This window comes from Trachemys scripta, chromosome 6 (assembly GCF_013100865.1).
Source record: "Trachemys scripta elegans isolate TJP31775 chromosome 6, CAS_Tse_1.0, whole genome shotgun sequence".
Classification (NCBI taxonomy): domain Eukaryota; kingdom Metazoa; phylum Chordata; order Testudines; family Emydidae; genus Trachemys; species Trachemys scripta.
This window is the reverse complement of record NC_048303.1, coordinates 55,826,183-55,846,858: the sequence shown is the minus strand read 5'-3', so window position 1 is coordinate 55,846,858 and position 20,676 is coordinate 55,826,183. Positions and strand designations below refer to the sequence as shown.

The following is a 20,676-nucleotide window of genomic DNA, read 5'->3' as shown; positions in this document are numbered from 1 at the left end:
TCACTGCATTTTTCCATTTTAATAATTGTATAAGCAATTTTAAAAGAAATATATATATTTTTAAATTATTAACTTATGATATTATTTTTAAAAGATAAATACCAAGGTAGTTCATTCATTATAATGTTTTATTTTTGCCAGCATTAGGTTATTACCAAAGAGAGTTACTATATATTAGTTGCACACAGAAGGGCAACTATTGCTTGTTGATATTGGGTGAACATATGCATAAAATGGTAAATAATAGGACTGAGAGAAACCTGTAACTAGCATCTTTATCGTGGATTTCAAACATAGCAGTTGTTTATTGAAACTTGAAATAACTGTGTCTAAAAAACAGTCAATACAGGATCCCAGGAGCGAAGGTTTCACTATCCTTTGATTTTAGCACTAGGATTCTACTGTGTAACATTGACATGAGACATTTTGAACTTTGGATGTTATAGTATGTTGTTTACATAGTTTCATCAGTACTTGTCAGTCTCTCTGCAGATTCTAAAAAACTTTTGGGCTTGAAGAGTGCTATCCTTTTAAGCATCATAAGACCAGCCTTCACATGATATTAATTTGCTAAGTATTTGTTGCAGATTTGTTGGCTTTTATACCTTGTCTGTTTTGCAGTATTTTGTGTATTAAGAAAAGTTAAGTGATCATAAATTCCTAAACAAGGAGTGTTTTAACGGTAGTACAATACTTCCAATATGTAAGTTTCACAAGGCATTTTTCATCAGTATGTTTAATTTAAAATGAAACTTAGTACCTGAAATATTTTTACTATATTTTATGTATACCAAAAGGTCACAGATGGTAGAAAGATTTGTTACCATGAGGTAGCGTAGCATTTTGTGATTATAAAATTAATCCGTTTCTAAATCTGTTTAAAGAGTTTTTTGCCATCTAATGAGCAATATAAATTATTAATATTTTCATGTTCTTAGGGACTTTCACAGCCATAATTTTACCAACACAGCTGTTTGACCCAGTGACATCATGTTTTGCATAATTTTGCATTTTAATGAGTTAGTCATTTAAAAGGTTACAAAGAAACCATAACTCATAAGTAATTAAATTATTTAGCAGAAGTATAAGAAGGTCTTTGACATAGGTCACTGTGGGAAGGAAAGAGCATAGATGTACTGAATTGCACCTGTTTATGAGAGGTAGGTGTGAGCCAGACACTTTACTCTTAGATTCCAAGTGATTTTTTTCCCCATATGGAAATGGCCAAATACATACACCTACTAAAACAATTGATTTTTCTTTCATTGTGATAGAAGAGCTTTAGATTGTACTCATAAACAAAGCTTACCAATAAATGTGAGTTATCTTTCAAGGTCTGGGTATCTGCAAGATTTTGCCGAAAACATTGTGCATGAAATGCTTTCCCTTTAAACTACCAAACAAAAAACAATCTTAGACCTTCTAAGATTGGTGCTTAATCTTATTCTGTAATGGTTTAATGCAGATAAAAGGTGAACCAGGAGGACCTGCTAACTCAGATTACCCTTCTACAAGCGAAATATGTTATAAAGCCAGACTTACCTCTAAACCCACCAAAAAGATTTGTTGAACAGTTCACAAAAAAGCTGGCTTTAGAAAATGTTTTACACTATTACAGTAGTGGAGGAAATGAGGTATATCTTACTAGGATAAATCTAATTATAGCTTCTTGTGCTCCACCACTGTTTTTCAAAAAACAGAATATTAAAACTGTAATAGCTATATATATATATATATGTGTATATATAGCTTGTGTAATAGTAGTATGTATGCAGCAGGAAGTCAGAAAGACATGCTCTGATATTCTGGTGAAGGAGGCAGAATTTTTGATAAACTGAATTTGGACATGAGAACTCAGATTGTAAAGTGATGCGCACTTTTGAAATACCTTAGGTAGTTAGGAAGGATCCAGAAACTCTTGCATTTTAATCTCAGCTCGGCTACTACTTTCTGTGTAACTTTCAGAAAGTCACTTAACCTCCCTGGTTTAGTTTCCCTGTCTGTAAAATAGATCTAATAATACTCAATACTCATCTGCATCTTGTGCGGATTATTTACTTACTGTTCTGTTTGTTATATATTGCTTTGAAAATGTAAAGTGCTAAGTACCCTTTCCATTACAATCTTGATGGAGGTAGTTCTCTCACGGTAAATTCACAGCTACACAGAGGTCTTATATAAGATCTTGCACTCCACTTTATTGAAAGGAGAAAGGGAAATAGTTGCATGGAGGAGGGCATAAGGCCTGTGAAATATGGGCTCCCGCACAGAGGGAACATACACCAGATCCAAATAAGATGGCATGGAGAGGGCTGTAGGGGCCTGGCCAAGGGAGTAACTACATGAATTCAGAGAACTGCAGGGGGAAGCAGGCACTATTCCAGCCTGAAATAGTGAGTGTGGAAGGTTTGTGTTGCAGCATTACAACCTATCTCCGTGTTGTTGGGCTGAATTCTGTCCCACTCAGCTTCCATAGAGCTCTTCCACAGAGTCCAAATTTCGCAATTAGGGGGTGCTGATGTGACTGAGGACAGTTCTATAAGAAGCAGTGTTTGATCAAGGAAATAATTATTTTAGATTAATTCATATTGAGTTAAGCATGTGTTGTAGAAATTTGGAAATTTCTCAGGTGTTTTACTTTCCATTGGAAATTAATTGTATACTCTAAAATGTGATAAAATGAGGCAATGATTGAAAAGGCACTGAAACTTCATATTAGGAATAGTGCATACAGTAGATCTCCATGAAGTTTGTGGGCATTCAGAAAAATAAAATGCTCAAAATATAAAGAAAAGGCCTTGGTATGTCCAATTTTGGGTTCTGGAGTGCACATCATACAAAAGTTAGGGTTACAACGCTTACAAATAGAGGCATTTGAGACACTGATTATGGATAGAAGCAAACTACAAAATATTGCTTCTAGAGTTACCTACCTTATAAGTCATGTGTGTTCTGAGAACGAGAGGTATAAAACTTCTCAAAAGTAGACTCAAAATACAATAAGTACCTGGTTTTTAATCTTGAACATTGTGATATTATTAATTTGTTTCATATAGTTGCATTAACACCAGGTTAGCAAATAACAAAGCAAAACACGTTAACTGAATAATGTATATTTACTAACATAAAGGTAGTGTATGGTAAAATAAGATGAATACAATTCTTGATGCAAGTAGGTATGGACCAAATGCAATGAAGAATTAGAAGGCAGTAGTCAGAAAACGAAATGTAAGGTTTATTGTTTTATAGCTCTAATATCCATTAAAAGTTAGTAACACAGCAGGTGACTATGGGTAAGTGTAAACTGAATGTTTTGAAGTAAATAGCAGTTGGGTGACCTGGGATGACAGGGCTCTAGACAAGGGTATGTGTTTGTCAATATAGCCTACATGTTTTACAGACTCCTCAGGGAACAGGGGAAGATACAATTTCACCTTTTCTGTGCCAAAACATTTTAATTATATCTTCTTCCAAGTACAGCGGTTCAGTAACCAAGGAGCTGACATTGATGCATGTGTTGATAAAGCTGCAAACATTCAAAATGAGATTAACAAAGATTTTGAGGAAAGGGTGACAGCTAATTTTGCACAGTATTCTGCATCTAATTCAGGTCAGTGTAATGATAGAATATTTTATAACTGTTGTGTCATCCAAAGGGACTTTTATGATGTTTTGTTTTTGTATTTTGTGTGTATGAAAAGTAAAGTTGTAACATATCTTTCAAACAAGTTATAACTTTTTATTGAACATTAATTGGTTGTATCCATAAGCATTTTGAAAGAAGAAAACTAGCATTTAGAAGTAATTTTATACATGAATCAACCTTCATCAGATAATTGTTTTGTCTAATTCACCTTGTAAATGCTAACTTCAAGCAAGATGTGTAACAGAGCCAAACCAAATATTACAGAACCAAGTAATATTGCTTAGTACGTGCAAGAAGATCGATCAGAGAAAGTAATATTAAGTGTATTTAAATAATCAAACTGTAGTTTCTTTATGTTGTCTGAGACCTTTTGAGAACATCTCAGTGTATTTCTGTTCTATTCTCCTCTTTATTTGAAGGCAGCTGACATTCTTCTTTCACTTTTCTTTTTGTTTGTGAAATTTTCTTTTTTTTATCCACTCACTTCTCCATCTGCTTTCACTTTTGTTTGCTTGGGCCGTCTCTCATCCCAACTTGATAATGAGGAATGCGGTGTGACCCTGACCTCTATCAGCCCATTCATGACCTTCTGACTCCCCCACATAACCTTTGACCTTCTCTTTGACAGCTTGATTAATTACCCTGTGTTATGATTTATGAGTAAGTGCTATGTAAAAATAATAGACAACAGGTGGTCCTCTAAAAACTTTTTGTGGCATGTTTTCTTTTCCTGCCTAACTTGATGAGGTATTTTAAGTTGGGAACTTACTGGGACAATGTATGTTTGGCAGTAACACAGCATTTTTAGACACTTGGACACAGCACTGGAATCCAGGGAGCTAAGAGTTGAGGTGTAGCTGGAATGAAAATATTACAAAGTGTTAGCAGGGTGCAGTTGCCAAAATGCACATTGGGTGGAAACACAAAACGGAGTCAACTGACATTTCAGGCGTTTCAGTCTCAGGTCACGTCTTGAGAAAATTACTCAAATAATGGAGGGGGCATTTTTCAAGCTGAGCTGCATCTCCAACAGCTATGTTTACTTTAACGCTTCACTAGTGACTTCTGATTGGTTGTCATGACCTCATCCCACTGTTGCACCTAGGATGTTGTAACAATGACATATATGTACCCTTCTCATGAAAAAGATGGGAAATAAACAGAACATACATCTTTCAAAAAGATGAATGGACATTGCTATGTCCATTTTAACCATGGGCAGATTTAGTTTACAGACCTAAGCACTTTGAGTTGCATTTCCCTTGAGGATTAGCTCTGATCTTGTTGCAAATAGTCTAAATAGAATTCTGAACTTGAAAAATCAGATTGATAAAGCTTAGGAAAATGATCTCTTATAGATCCTTACTTACAGGCCGAAAAGATAGTTACATAGGTCAAGGGATTCCACTCTAGCCCCTGACCTCTCTGGTCACATATGGCATTCCATTTTGGTGGATTAATATGCAGGGCTGAATGCTTTCAGCTCATTATTCATTTAGCCAGCCACAAGAGATTTGAAAAGATTCAGAATTTACCTCAAATATTTTAGATTGCCTTTGACCTTACTATTGCTGACTAACAGGGTAAATTAACTTGGATATAACTTCAATTTCAAACATCTTGTGTAAAGTTCCAATAAAGGACAAAAGTATCATCCCATTTCATAGTGCTGTATTTTAGTGACTAGTGCACTTCTGAATCTATATGACTTTCATTGCCAAGCTTTCTTATTTATGATTTTTGTGCTTTCCAACACCTGTCTGCGTTCCCATTAGCAATCATCTGTTGGATAAATGATAAGTGAGCTATTATATATTTGTAACTGTATTTATAGACTCGAAACTAGAGCTTGCATGCAGTGCTCTTTTACAATTCTTAAACTTCAGGGAGCAGTTAGTTGTATGGACTATGAGTTCTTAACTTACCTTTCTGAAGCAATAGTGTTTGGGGAAATACCTATTAATATGCTGGAAATTTAAACCTACCTACTTTAGAGAAACTACAATTACATCCATTGAACTAAAGGATGAAGTTTACTTTTATCAATATCTGTCTTGATTATCACATCTAGTCACAGATGTACTATGTAAACAAACTTGGAGTTAATTAACTGCAACACATATATTTCTTCTCTCAGAGATATGGAAGTACATTAGGATTGGTTTGTAACAATCAGTTGAAGAACTGTGGGGATTATTCTGTTTTGAGACAGAAAAAAATTAGACCAGTCTAATTACAAATGCTTAAAATATAGCAGTTTACAAAGTATAACTTTGTAGTCAAAAATAACTTTTCAACAACAGAGCAGTTTCTCCATTTGTATACAGCAGATATATAGAAAAAAGCTACTTCGACGTTATACACATGAATGACACATCTAACTTTTTACAAATGAACACAGCCTTAAGAAATTCTCCTAGAAACATGTATTTATTTAATGAAAGACTTCATCATGTCCAATATTTTAATAACACTACATATGCATCTAGGCTGAAAGCGAGATTAGTGTTTGCCTCTCTATTGATATTACAGTAAATGCTGGTTACACTTCTGAACAGGCTTTTTATAGAATATAATTTTAAATAGTAATTGTTCATCTTTGTTAAACAGGCATATTAATGATTTGTGATAAACTCTGCTGTGTATTATTAGTAGTTGATAAAGAATATTTTCAGTTTTTCAAACTACACGAACTTCTGTCTGTTCAATTTTGCATTGACGTCAACATGTGTAACTCTATGGATATTTACAAGTCAGTGGAGCATTTAGCTCTTTGTCTCTACTTAAAATTTTCTGGTTGCACTTTTTTGTTTTAAATTTTAATAAGTGCATATATTTATGAAGTTTGATACTGCAAATGTGTGCTACTACTTATATAATTTTTCCAGATGTTGATGGATCCTAAGAAACACATTGTTTTCATAGGTCAGCAGCATGAGGGAGGCCTTTTACCTAAAGATGAGTATTCATTTTTGATGAAATAGGTTTGTACAGTGTAGTACAGCCTGATAGAGGTTAAATTCTGGTGCAGTTATAGATGCTACATTGTATATCCATATTATTTCATATGAGTGAGTATAGTATGTTAGCTCAAATTCTCTTGTTGATACCATTGTTTGTCTTATAATCACTTCAGCCCAAGTTGTGAAAGAAAAATAGAAAATGTGGAATGAAAACATAACTTCTGATAAACAAAACAATATTAAAATAGAATCTTTATAACAGTAAGTTTTGAGACTTGTTTGGCAGATTATGCTAAGACTTAATTATTGTAGTGTTGCTCTAAGGAAAAGGCGGTTTGAAAAAGTACAAAAAAAATTAAAAATGTTCAGGGAGACATGTTATGCTATTTAAAATCTAATTGATAAAAAATCCTTTAATTGATTTATGTAGTAGTGAATTTAAAAATTGAATCATTTTTCATCTGTTGATGTCTCTGTGAAAAATTGACATTGTGTCCTCATAAAATTGGACAAATGACTCATGTAATTTTCAGTTACATAATCAATAACTTAGACAAATTCTGCTTCTTTGAAGATTTATGTGTCTGTTTTGTGGCCAGTTTTTAGTGGATGTAGAGTTTCAAATTTCAGTAACAGTTATAAAACCACAATGAATACATGAATTTTGCATTTGGCTTTGTATAGAAAGCAAAAAGAATCAATACACAGAATGTCTGCACTCAAAATGAACAGATCAAGAAAATGGACAACAAACTAAAGCATTCTACACTGCAGGCTACAATCACCAAAGTACTTCATGTAGTTTGTTTTGAAAACTTCATCATTTCTTCCTACCATTTAGCATAGCACAAAAAGTGTACTTTCATATAACTCTCCTAATTCACTAATATTTTTACATAGGTTTACTAAAGCACTACTCTGTTTGGTGATGGGTTTATTTTAGATTTATAAACTTAAATTCATTTTTAAAAGTTGAAAAACATATTTAATAATAGTACAGTATTCTTTCTTCCTAGTTATAATATTAATAATAATGTAATGTATTAATTATTATAATATCCAGTTATGAGATAGCTGCATTTCAAATCTTCATGGTGGTTTGGTTTTTGTTGATTTTTCTGCAGGTTTTTTTTTTTGTTTTTTTTTTTTTTTTTAAGTTCAATTCACTCAGAAGAGAGGGCAGGGAAGAAACATGACAGGAGACCACTTACTCATGGTACAGAATCTAGTGAGGAGGCAATTTTCTCTTTGGCCTATGGTGACCTTTTTTGACTATGTTCCTTACACCAGAGACAGTGTACTGAATGCCTCTATTTCACCCTGTTTAGCAGAGTGCAGCAGTGTCCTTTAACTTAGTTTTGGTGGGAGGAGAAGTTATAGCAGAAATTTGAGAAGGGCGTGAAAAGTTGTACAGGCACAAGGAAGAGGGGTAGGAACTTCCTTCAAATGTGATTTTAATAACTAGTCGAGTGTGTCCAACTGTAGAAAATCACCAAGTGACAATCTGTCTACCTGACAGTGATTACAATGCGTTACAAGATTTTTGAATAGCTATACAGATTAGAATAAAGCAAGACCAAATAAAGTATCTTTTGTTGGTGTAGATTTGGTTTACTTTAGTCAACTAGGTATGTGGACTTGTTTGATCTTCTCACTTGGTCTGAATGTAAAATTAAAGTTTAACTAAAAAGGCAGAAATAATGTTGTTTTGATAACTAATTAATACAAAATATGTATTATTTATTATTATAAAGTTGTTGTTTATTATTAAGGAGTGTTTTATTTTTAATTGGAGCCCATCCTGTTAACTGTTTGTCCTTTTTCTCTTCCCTACCCACTTTTAAAATGCTTAATTCATAGAAATGTTACTATATTTCATTGATTGTCAGTATTTGAAACCTATTTTTAAATTACATAAAAACAAATAGCTGTTTCACTGAGAATTTATTTCTCTTACATAAATTTGTATATTCTTCAACAGTTCCATTTCTTGAAGCACAAAAATATAGCACAGATGTTTAAAATCATAATCTCCTACACAGCATAGTTTTTCTCTGGATTTGCAGAATACAATACATAACTTAATCCCAAAGAAGTTATAGTGCAGTTTTAAAGTGGTACTTAAAAGTCATTCTACCCTAACAGAGTTGACTTGTAAGCGGTATTGCTGAATCAGTGTTGATATTGATTCATGGTTACTGTCGCTATCAGTTTGTGCATCGTATGCTGGTGGTCAGCTAGACAAAAGGTTGTTACTATTTTAAGCTGTGCTGAATAGTTTCCAGAGATTTTATTTGAAAGATATCCATTCTATTGTAAAAGTTTTATTAGCTGGACATAAACTTTGTTAGTCATTATGTAGTGTTCTTATAATAGTTTTTAGTTCTAGTAGCTTTCCGATAAAATCATATAAAATAACATGTAGTTATGAATAACACCAACACATTTTGAACATTGTTTTTAAAAGGTGAAACAGGCAGGTCGTGTGGATATAGATGTAGAGATATATGTATCCACACACAGATACACATATCAATATATTTCCCCTTAGTTACAGAAATAAAACCCTATAGGTTTCTTAAAATATTACTATAAAATAATATACTTTTGTCCAATATGAAATCACTTTCATATATTTTTATTAAGAACAATAAAATTAATTGAAAGCAATTTCCAGGATTAAATCTTTCTGTTAATATTCTTTTATTTTGTCTTTTCTGAAACAGGAAGGCTATGGAGTAATAGTACTGAATCCCAATGAGAACTATATTGAAGTGGAAAAGACAAAAGCCCAAGTACAGCTGTCCTCTGATAGCTCAGATGAACCTGCAGAAAAGAGAGAAAGAAAAGATAAAATCCAAAAAGAAACAAAGAAGCGACGTGACTTCTACGAAAAGTATCGGAACCCGCAAAAAGAAAAAGAAACTGTGCAGTTGTATATTAGAGTAAGTTTGTTTAGTTTAATTTGCCTTTACTAAATACTAAATTATGTGCTGAAGTATTTTATATTTAGTATACATATTTATATTAAAAAATGGCTATGCTTTTTTTCTTTAAATATATAGACACACTACTCACTTATGTCTTGAAGAATTCATTTAAAATGAGTCACTCTTTCTTGTTTTGCTATTTTTTTGTCATGTATCGAATGGGAAGTTTTGGAAGAGCTGCAAATATTGCTTTCTGTTTTCAAAGAGGAACTTCAAATAAACCCCAAAGGAACATATTGTGTGTTACAAAAACTGATTTAAAGAAGACTTCGTAAAATGTTTTATAAGTAGATGTGTATATATAAGAAACACCTAATACAGCTTTGGTAACATATTAGCTACACAACATGTCATGCATGTATTTACAGCATTATGTTGTTGTCTTGTACTTGGGAGGCAGTAGTTATAGCCTAATAATTTTTAATATATTACCTGCTGAATTAATAATGTATTGTGCAAAATACTGGTGTTCATCTTGTGTGGTAGCAGTTTTACCCTCTAATGTATTGTTTTCATATGAGCAGCCATCCATTGTATTTCCGCTAAGCTTCTGAAGGCAGATAAAGGGAGAGAGTTATTAATATCTTAATAAATATTTAAGCTAGAATAGTTCAAGAATGGTGTAATGAGGAAACTCTGTCCCTTGCTCTTTTCTTACTCAGTGAACCTTTGCACTTTGTAATGCTAGCAGCATGGGATCGTTATAACAGTGCTACCCAAGGATTTCTAATTCTGCAGGGGGCACAAACAATATTATTTGCACTTTGACACATTCTTCTTCATATACATACTATGCATTATACATTCTAGACAGTCGTGCAATTTTCAAGGCCTTTATTATGAAAGTTAGCATTTTTATTCAACATTAAAACATGTCAGAAATGCCACAGAATGGTTAAAACAGTAAGAATTTGCATGCCATTCTGATGTGAAAAAGAGAAACATCCAACAAAATAGGTGTTAGAATCATTTTAATTTTGAACATGTTCTTATTAATTAATTGTGCTTCAGCTATAACAGTGATTTTTAGCTTTACTACCTAGTTAAAAATTTTATACACTTGGCTTGGGAGAAGCATTAACAAACAAAAAATTATACCTTTTCAGGAAATAAACTATTTTCCTGAGTGTAGAAACAATAAGAACCTTTACAGATGTACGTAGAAAGCGACCAGAAGGGCACTACTTTTTATGAACTGTACCAATCTGCCAACCAGCCAATCCCAGCCTTTGAGAGAGGCAGCCTTATTCACAAAAAGGCAGCGTACACTGGTTGGGCCAGTTATCAAGCCTTACTCCAGCAATCCAGTGCTAGTATTAGGACTAAGATTACTTTTTAATGCAGTGATCCTTCCACATTTCTTTCCTATCTATGGTATCTTTCTACTTGTGGCTATTTTGCCTGATAGAACACACGTAGTGGTTTCATGAAGCCCTACGAATACGTAAAATGCAAGTTTTTGCACTGTTCTCTTTATCCAATGAAGACTTATTTCAAAGTTGAGTACTGAAATTCCCTTTTTTTAAGAATGGAAAGTAACAGCACAAGTCTTCATGTGCAGTGTACATTGCGGGCCCAGTTCTGTGCCTACTGAATTCACTGAGAGCAGGATAGACCAAAAGTATGCAAATGTCACCTGATGCTGTTGACTCTGAAATCTGAAAGGTTACTTCACATTTTCATCAATAGGCAACAATGCAGAGTCTTGTGAAATGAGGTAAAAGCACCTCTGGATTGTTACATACCTAGACAAACAATTTCAATTCTCTTGCCTATCAGCCTCGAAAAAAACTGAACAATCATTAGCAATAAAGAGCACCGTTTAGTCTATGGGATTTGGGGACCTCTAAAATACTATAGAGTGGTGATGTACTTCTACAGCACATATCAAAACATTTTTACAAACCTTAATTAAGCCTTATAGCACCCGTGTAAGGCAGGTAAGTATTGTTATATCTATTTTGCCATTGGGTAAACTGTCACGGAGAGAGGCAAACTGTCACAGAGAGAGGGGAGATCCAAGATTAGTAAAGAAACAGGATTTTCTAACACTAGCCATGGTAAATAAGTTTACTGAAGTACAAACAGGTGTAAAAAGAAAAGACACATATCTGTTGTTAAAGGAAAATTTGTTTGCCAAATGCATTGGCAAAATTGATGAACTGTTAATTAGTGGGAATAGACAACCTCAATTATGATCTCTGGGTCGCTTAGACCAGTGGTTTTCAATCTTTTTTCATTTGTGGACCCCTGAAAAATTTCAAGTGGAGGTGTGTACCCCTTTTGAAATTTTAAGCACAGTCTGGGGATGCACTGTGGACCACAAGTTGAAAACTACTATTCTGTGGTAACAACCACCTTTCGTGGACCTCTTAGACATAGTTTGTGGACCTCAGGGGCCTGTGGACCACAGGTTGAAAACCACTGGCTTAGACCTACAGTGGCCTGATGAATAAGTGTTGGTTGAACAAATTAAAGCTGTCTGAGTGATGATTTAACTTACATAACCAGTATTGCTAAGATTTGGAAAAAAATTAACTTTGTTATTTGAGCTAGTTTCTTTCCCCACGACTTTTTAAAATGAACATTTCCTTCAAGTATTTTCTAATTTTTATTTCAAATAATGCAAATATGCAAGATACACGGGTATAAGTAAAAGCAGAGACCTAAACATTTAAGATTATCACAAAGTATAAAATATTTTACTTACCAGATGAATACAGATTGTGCACGACATTAAGAGTAGAGCATGAGAGATCAAAGTACTTATTGTTTCATGCTGTAAGTTTCCTTAACTATGAAATAATGTACTTGCTGGCATACATTATAGCTTGTTAAGGGGATTGATTTGGTCTGGGCAATAAACATCATGTCAGACATTATGGCAGGAAAACCTGCTTAATATGTTTTGTAATAAGACAGAATTTTTTGTTCTTGAAAACATCTGCCAACTGAATTCTAGAGTGAAGACAGAAAATGTCATCAATTTAGTAATAATCCTATAAATTTAGTTTCTTTTTCAGCAACACAAACCCAAGGCAAAAACTCCCTGATGATCAGCATTGACTATAATACTTTGTAAAATGATGAAACAAAGACATTTTACTTTCATATAATGTGTTAATTAATGCATAGTGAATTTTAATATTCTTACTGATCAGATTTTAACAAGCATATTGCCAACAGATCATTTTTTAAAAGCATCTGTTTTTTAATGTGTTGGATTGAAAATTGAGTCAAATAGCTAAATATGTACATACATACTTTTAAAAAACATATTTCCACCCCCTGCATATAGACTTAGTATTTTTCTTAGGCCACCAGAGGCTGCTGCTGTACATATTGGCTAATGCTTCCCCCAGAAACTTAGTACCCCAGCTTTTGTTAATTGCTGAGCTAAACTCAGAATGTGCTGGCCCCTAGCACAGCCTTTACCTATGCAAATGGGATATAGGCTTAAGTGTGACATTATCATTTCCTCCATCTCCCACTCCCTGCAGATTTCTACACTGAAAGTGTCTGTTCTATGTTGAAAGACACTCATAAATGTAAATCAGTAGTCGGCCCATGCTAAATATCATACCCGACATAAGTACATATGCAGCTGTGGATCATAAAACATTATTATAGGATACATGATGCACATACAGACCTTTCACAACAATATTACAATTTGTAATAGTATTCTGTATTAATGATCCATCAATTAAATGATGCTTTGATATAGTTTATTCTTTATTTATTTTTTAGTATTTTTCTCCTTTTCTTAAAGAGTTTAAACTGACAAATATTCCATAACTATACCAAAGGAAGTAATATACGGGTTTAGTAAATTTAAACAAACTGATTTTTTCCATGGACCTGGACAAATAAAATAATATATACCAATATTTAGAATAAAAGTGGTAAAAAGACAGCAACTTTATTAATATAAAGTAAACACTTCAATCACTACAAATGAATGTCAGCAGGCAGGAAACCCTTGCAGGTAATTAGGAAAGGGCATGCTATTGCTGCTCATTGTTCTGTAAGAATGGCACAACACCCAACCAGCCACAAAGACATAGGTGCTTGTGAATACTGATATTTAAATGGCCAATATCTTTTACTGAGGAATTGGGCCCTTTTGTGGACAAACTCTCATCAGTCCCTACTGGCTATATTCATTTCTTCTCTGTGGAAGGAAGGAAGGCCCTGATCCGGTGAAGCACATAATTATGTGCATAGCTTTAGGCACATGAATAGACCTATGAAAGTCAATAATGAATCTTTCATCACAGGACTATTCATGAGCCTAAAGTTGCATACATGCTTAACTGCTTTCCTAGATGGGGTCTGAATCTCTCTGCCTCCCATCCTTTACCAGGTATAAAAAGCAAGAAACATCATTCAGTTATGTGGCCTAAAACACTGTCTGCCAGGATGAGTAAGCCAAAAACCTGGTGTCTTTAAAAATTATAGGAAAAGATATATAATTGCAGTGCAGTAATGCACAACAGTTACAAATAGAGAACATGTAATGCTCAGTGCAAAACTAATTTTATCCCAGCAGAAGAGAGACAGTGACATGCAAGCGCAGGCAAGCAACTCCTGAGAGGTCCAGTGACTTGCCCAATCTCACAAAAGTCTGTGGCAGAGCTAGGGCCCAGATCTCCTAAGTCCCACTCCAGTGTCTTAGCCAAAACCCCATCATTCCTCTTTTATAAATGCTTATTTTCAGTGGTTTTTGCTCTATGTAAAAGTGTGTGATTTTGGGGGAAGGGGGATGTATTTTTAAAACAAATTAGATTAGTGTTACTGTATTTAAATTTTAAAGCCCAAATACTCCCCTCCTCTTCAGTGAACCTTCTGCTACTTCTGTGGGACAGCAAAGCCCTTCAGTGAAAGGATTCGGAAGAAACTGATTATAAACTGTTGAAGTGTCTTTGTCCTTAGGTCCACCATTTAGGAACATTTGGCCTTAAGAGTTTAAAAGAAGAGAAAATGTATGTGAGTGTACAGACACAGATAGCTTTCAGACTCCTACAATAACTTCTGTGTAACTGAAAAAGTTCATAGCAGTTCATTCTGTAGATACCAGGTTTATAAATACATTAAATAAATATGTAATCAAATTATGTATATTTTAAACATTTAATAATATAGAATTATTTATAATTTGGATGTTTTTGCACATACCATATCTATTGAAATTATGCTTTTTAATAAATATTGATATAGTAAGGGCTCGTTCCTAGTCTTGCATCTACTAATCTAGAATAGTTGCATTGGTCCTCTTTTCCCTAAGCAAGAGGGAGATCAGAAAAGCAGATTATCACAGGAGGAAGATTTTTGCATCTCTGGGAGAGTGATACTGACTCCTTACTCTGCAGTACCCTCTCTTTTGTTCTGCATTTCACAAGTGCAGCTAATCAAAGAAGAGGAATAAATCAGGGCCATCCAGCTTTCCTGGCTATCAAACACTTCATTTCATGATACTGGCAAACCATGTATTGTTAGATCAGGCTCCTAAAATATGAGGCAAGCGGTATGAGCTTCCAAAGGAAAAATCAGCTTGCATCTCTACTCCCACCATGAGTTCGACAGTACTCCTGTTGTTCTAAAAAATCATCTACTTTTATAGGTCATCCAAGTCATCCTTCCTTTCCCTCAAGATTCAGGCTAAATAAAACTGGGGACTTAGTGAGCCCAGTCATAAAGAAAACTGGCTCAGCAGAAAGCAGACCCACTCGTTCAAGACAAAGGTGAATAAAATTATTCAAACTTCTTACGTTCAGATAGTGCCGATCTTTGATTATAGAACCATAGAAGTTACAGACTGAAAAGGCCTCTTAGGTCATTAGTCCATCCCTCTGCCAGTGCAAATTGTTCCCTACAGGTATTCTTTATCATTTAGCCAATAGACTCAAAAGGGTAATATCCTTTCAATTAATATCCAAAACAAGAATAATAACTTTTCACTTTCCCCACACCCTAAACATAAACACACACATACTTCTATATATTTTGATTCTCAGATTGTTGTGGAGTTGGAAAATCTGGCCAAAACAAAGATCTTAGTAGGAGGTCACAAGGAAACATCCACCCCTACAATAAACTTGAACTTTCTGCTCAGACTTTCTCAGCTGGGAACCAGTTAGCCATAACAATCTAGAGCTGCTTAATATAACTTGTCTGATGAGAAGTTAGTAACCTTATAACTTTACTTTGAGTCATACACTAGTCTATATTTGCAGTAGTGACTTGGCTGTCTTTGGGTCTGATTCTTTGGTTAGGCCAAGCTAGACTCCGCACAGGATCCAAGAGAGCACTTTTTACAACCCCTAATTCTTCAATTCAAGGGCCAAATTGGATCCTGATGTAAATTAAAGCATCCTCAGACCTCCTCTAAGTTGTACCTGGCTGCCTGTTGTCCTGAAAGGTCTTTTGGTAGCTGGAGACGGCTGGGGTGCAGAGGCATTCCAACATATCGCTCTATGCTAGGGACCATGAGTGATGTGTTGTACTGTGCCACTTGTGCTTGCAATGTGCACAGTTGTTGTAAAATATGGTTTTAAATAAGGTAGCAAAGCAGTTAAACTTTGGTCAATTAATGGGGCTCAGTAACTCCAGCCAGGACAATACCTGCAGAATCCAAAACTTCAGTTCTTCTGTTCAGTCTTCAACAGTTTAAAATTGCTCCTATGGGGATTCTTTGCACTGAGAAGTCACTGACAATTTAGGGTTCTTGTGTTAGTCTGGATCATAGCCCCTTGTACTTCAACAAGATAATGGTGTCCTGACCCCTGCTATCTAGAAAAATGATCTCTTATCTATTTGTAACTTATCAGTTGATTAATCTAGGTGAAATCAGGTAGGGATGTGGACCATGAAGTAAGCAGCCTTCAGTTGCTTTTGGACGTATGTTAGATGGGTCAAAATATCTCCTACTTTCCCTCTAAAGAACTGATCTACTTGAAAGTAAGATTTTAAATTCATAGGTATGAACCAGAAATAGTGAAGCTGCACATTTATATAATTGATCCCAGTCAATTGTATGGACATGTCTTCGGGCACTAGGATAATGACAGCTTGCATAGAAGTGGCTCCTGGAGCTAGTCTTTACTCTGGCTTTTGAGCCATAGGTTGTCTCAGGAGTGGAACTCGTGCACCTGTAATTAAACCAACATCTTCAAGTCTTTTTTCACTTAAGCTGCAGGTTGAAAAGATTTGCCACAGTTCCTCCTCAACATCTCTCTGGGATGGGGACATTAACAGACACAAATCTGACAAGATGGGGAATGTGTGTTTTGGCCACCATGTGGCGCGTATTGATGGATCCAAGAGAGGTCACTTGGAGATCATAGCAGTTTGAATTTCTTTCTGCCACTTTGTCCATCCCTGATGGGAAAATTGTGAGAAGCCTAGATACTATGCTGATTGGCACTTTGAAAATACCTGGCTAGAGATTAAATGAATAGTGTGACTGTGATTTGCCTATATCAACAACTGGGAGGAAGCAGATCAAGGAGCAGGAGCAGCTCCAATACCTTCTTCCGGACCTAGAGAAATCTTCTCAACTTTCAGACATTCAGATTGCAGGATTGTTAAACTCTATAGTGGATTATCTGAGCCCCAGCCAGATACAAAATCCACTGCTAAAGAAGAATTATCGGTAGTTAGTGTTCCTTATATTCTGACAGAAGTGATGGTCTCCCTAAATGGGACCTAATGGCCATCCACATTAAAAACTAAAGTCGTAATCTTATTGTCCAGGTAACTCAGAGGAGGGTCCTGCCATTTGTCTTTTTGTTCTTTTTCTATTCTGGACAAGATGCTTTTGAAAATAATGAGGTCTGAGGCAAAGGTCAGCTCAGTGATTTTTGAACTGTACAAGGCAGATGGGTTTAGCAAGGAGCACAGGAGCGTATGCTGTACATGCTTTACAAGGTTGGTGCAACAAATAAGGGGGGGTGCTCTACCTGGGAGCACTCACAAGGAATTTTGTTGGTTAGGATTTGTCCTGAAGGCTCCAGCTGCTGTGTTACCCCTTCCTCCGGTCCCCAAGGGCATAATCTAGTTCCAAATAGGGTTAAATCTGAACTGATCTGTAGAAAAATGGGCTGTCCCATTACCAAAAATTTTAAACGGCCACCTGTAAATCCTTCACACTTTCACCACGTTTTTTTAGTCAAACCACCCAGTAGTCATCATTATTGAAAATTACTTTTGGCCTTATAGTGCTGTGTTGTGAACTTCTGATGTTTGGCGATTGCCACTTAAAATTCAGCAGTTCTAGATCACAAGAAATAATCTAAATATATGAGAAAAACAGTTTTAATCTGAATTTACTCTGCTGTGAAAAACTTTGATTGGGGGTTGTGATTTACTGGAGTCAGTCTCCAGAGGTAAGTACTGTTCATCTGTCATGCCAGAAGAACTGTTTTAAATTAAGGGATTCAGATATAGAAATGGATTTCCAGGAAACAAATATACCATATTGCTTAGAGATGCTGAAAAATCACTCTTTCTAAACACATATTATTTGTGTAAAAAAAAATTAGAGGGGCTGGATAATAGGTATCATGGTTGTGCCCTTGGCATCTGGAGGATGACAGCATTTGTTCAGTGGTGAGAAAAGAATGCAAGCTTCCTGAGAACAGGTGCACATGCTACAGTAAATTCCAGGATGTCAACGACCTCCCCACCCCCCATTTTCATAAAATGTGCCACAGAGAACAAAGTGCAAAACTGAAAAAGGCACATTTCATTTGAAAACAAATTTCAACTTTTGGAGCATAGGAATTGTCATAACAGGTCAGACCAGTGGTCCATCCAGTCCAATAACCAGGATACAACAGTGGACATTATCAAATGCATAAGAGGGAAGTGCAGGAAACCCTGAAGTGGGCAATTATAGAATCACTTGCCAAGAGGGAAATATTCTTCCTAACCATTTCAGTTAGAGGTTGGCTTATAACTTGAATCATAGGGGGTTATATCCCTTCTAATTTTTTTTATTGTGTAATCCTTACTAATTAACTCTGGAGGTTCTCATCATTCAACTTTTTTTTTTTTAAATCATTGGTCTCCTTCAGAAAGAGTTTAACTTGTCAGTCTGCTTATTACTGCCTCTGTTGAGGAGAAAGGCCTTTGTAAAAGACCTATGTGTTATATTGAGCTCTAAAGGAAAAAAAGACATGAACTCAGTTCTGACCCTGCCTTAGTGAATTCCATAGCTGGTCACCCTTCACCAAAAATACCTTGTCCTCAGTGGCAGAGCTTTGGCCTGGGTACCGTCAACTTCTTTGTCTTGTGGATCTTAGTATTCTTCATGTTGTGTGGAGAAAGAAGCAGTTTTAAAGGTAGTCTGGCCCTTGCCCATTGAGGCCTTGAAGATGAGGAATTTAAATTGGATCTGGTAATGAATGGGGAGACAGGGCAGTCTGCAGAGCACAAGGCTGATATGCTCTCATCTACCTATTCTCTCAAGAGACATATCACTGCGTTTTAGACCAGCTGCAGATATTCATATTTGCTCTGAGGTCTTTTTCTCCACTTTTTAGCTTGCATTCCTTGTTAAGCATACAAGGAACACTAAACAGAGGCCTGGAGTCTATCAAGGGAAAACTTAAGGCTTCTTTGTTCCTGTTTTAATTTAAAATGTCTACCTATTCAATTGTTGTTGCTAGGGATTGTATCACTTTCATGGGCCCCCATCATACCGTTTTTTGAAGCTCCTCTGACAGAAATGGTGATCAGTTAGTTTACATTCAACATAACCCCAGTGAAATGCTTGTCAGTTCACTCCCACCATGTCTTCTTAAAACTCAAATAGTATAGGCAGTTTTCTGATACGCTGCTGCATTATCATGACTAAAATTATATCACAGGATTCTGGACCAGTGGGTATGATAGATTACTATGTCATCACCACTGAATCACTTGGACAAAACTGGACAACCAAAGGATAGATGTGTAATTTAACACACAGCACTATGGCAATTACCTAATCAGTGCGGGTGGCTTCCTGAATAGTTAATCATTCTACATTTTTTCTGTGCCGCAATATCGACATCCAACAAAATGAAATAATTCAGGGTTTAAACAAACTGTGTCTTTCCAGGCCTCTCCCACTGCAGAATTCTCAGTGTCCCTGTTTTTTCTTTCGTTAAAAAAAAAAAAAAAAAATCTGAATTGGATCCACAATGCTTCATGTCCCTTAAAGTGGGAGGGATCAGTGGCAGCTTCTCTTTCCAAACTGGAGAAATGTCTTGCAACCATACTTCTTTAGAACTTTAATTTTAACATTTAACGCTCTCTCTTTTTCTATGTGGTTATATTCCTTGGTCATTTCTTGCAATATAGACTTTTTATTAATCCAAACTGAAATATATTTTCTTTATAATAAAACAAACATTTGAATTTTCTGAGATTAAATTATTTTAGTGAGTTTTCCAATAGATGGCACTGCTGGGAATGAAACCACTGGGTGAGCTAATGCAGCTCTAGTTTCTAACAGAATAGCTGGGACTTTTAACAGTTTATAGATTTTACAGGAAAACAGTATTCATCACAAGTTTGGGAATGCTTGGTACCGTCGGCAAAAGTGCAAATATACCAAATAGGTTGCTCAAGAAGTGTGGAAGGACTCTGCTATTAAAGCTTTTGTCAAATATATGTGGTGGTGCTTTTATTAGTGATAATCTGTCGGAACAATTAAACTATCAGTTAGAGATGGGGATTGCGCATCAAGATAGAATGGAGCCCAGTTGCTTCTCTAGTTGAGATAGCATATAACAGCAATGGCTCTCCATTTGGTGTCAGAATATGCTGAACTATTTTGAAGTACAGTATATTCAAACACTGTGTCAAACTTTTATATTGCAATTTAATTGATTAATGAAAATTCTGCTCTAAATTCTTAAGCTGCGACTCTAAAGATCACAAAGTTGTATTAATCTAATACTTTAGCTTTAAATGTGTCTCTCTTGAGTTAGGAACCGAATAGGGTAGTGTCCTGTCCCAGAAAGCATATTTTAAAACTTCTGGTTTTGTATAGTGTCAAAGTATTTTGTGTTGCTCTAAAATGTTTGAA

The 20,676-nt window shown here is 35.3% G+C and overlaps 1 protein-coding gene across 5 annotated transcripts in view; it reads left to right on the top strand.

Annotated features, from left to right (window-relative positions):
- The window catches only part of FAM172A (family with sequence similarity 172 member A), a 343,790-nt gene that overhangs the window by 166,053 nt on the left and 157,061 nt on the right, over positions 1-20,676 (top strand). For all 5 annotated transcript variants that reach the window (XM_034774035.1, XM_034774034.1, XM_034774032.1 and 2 more), the window contains one exon: positions 9,336-9,554. In XM_034774035.1, the coding sequence (XP_034629926.1) occupies positions 9,336-9,554 (219 nt within the window). The remainder of the gene's footprint in view (positions 1-9,335; positions 9,555-20,676) is intronic.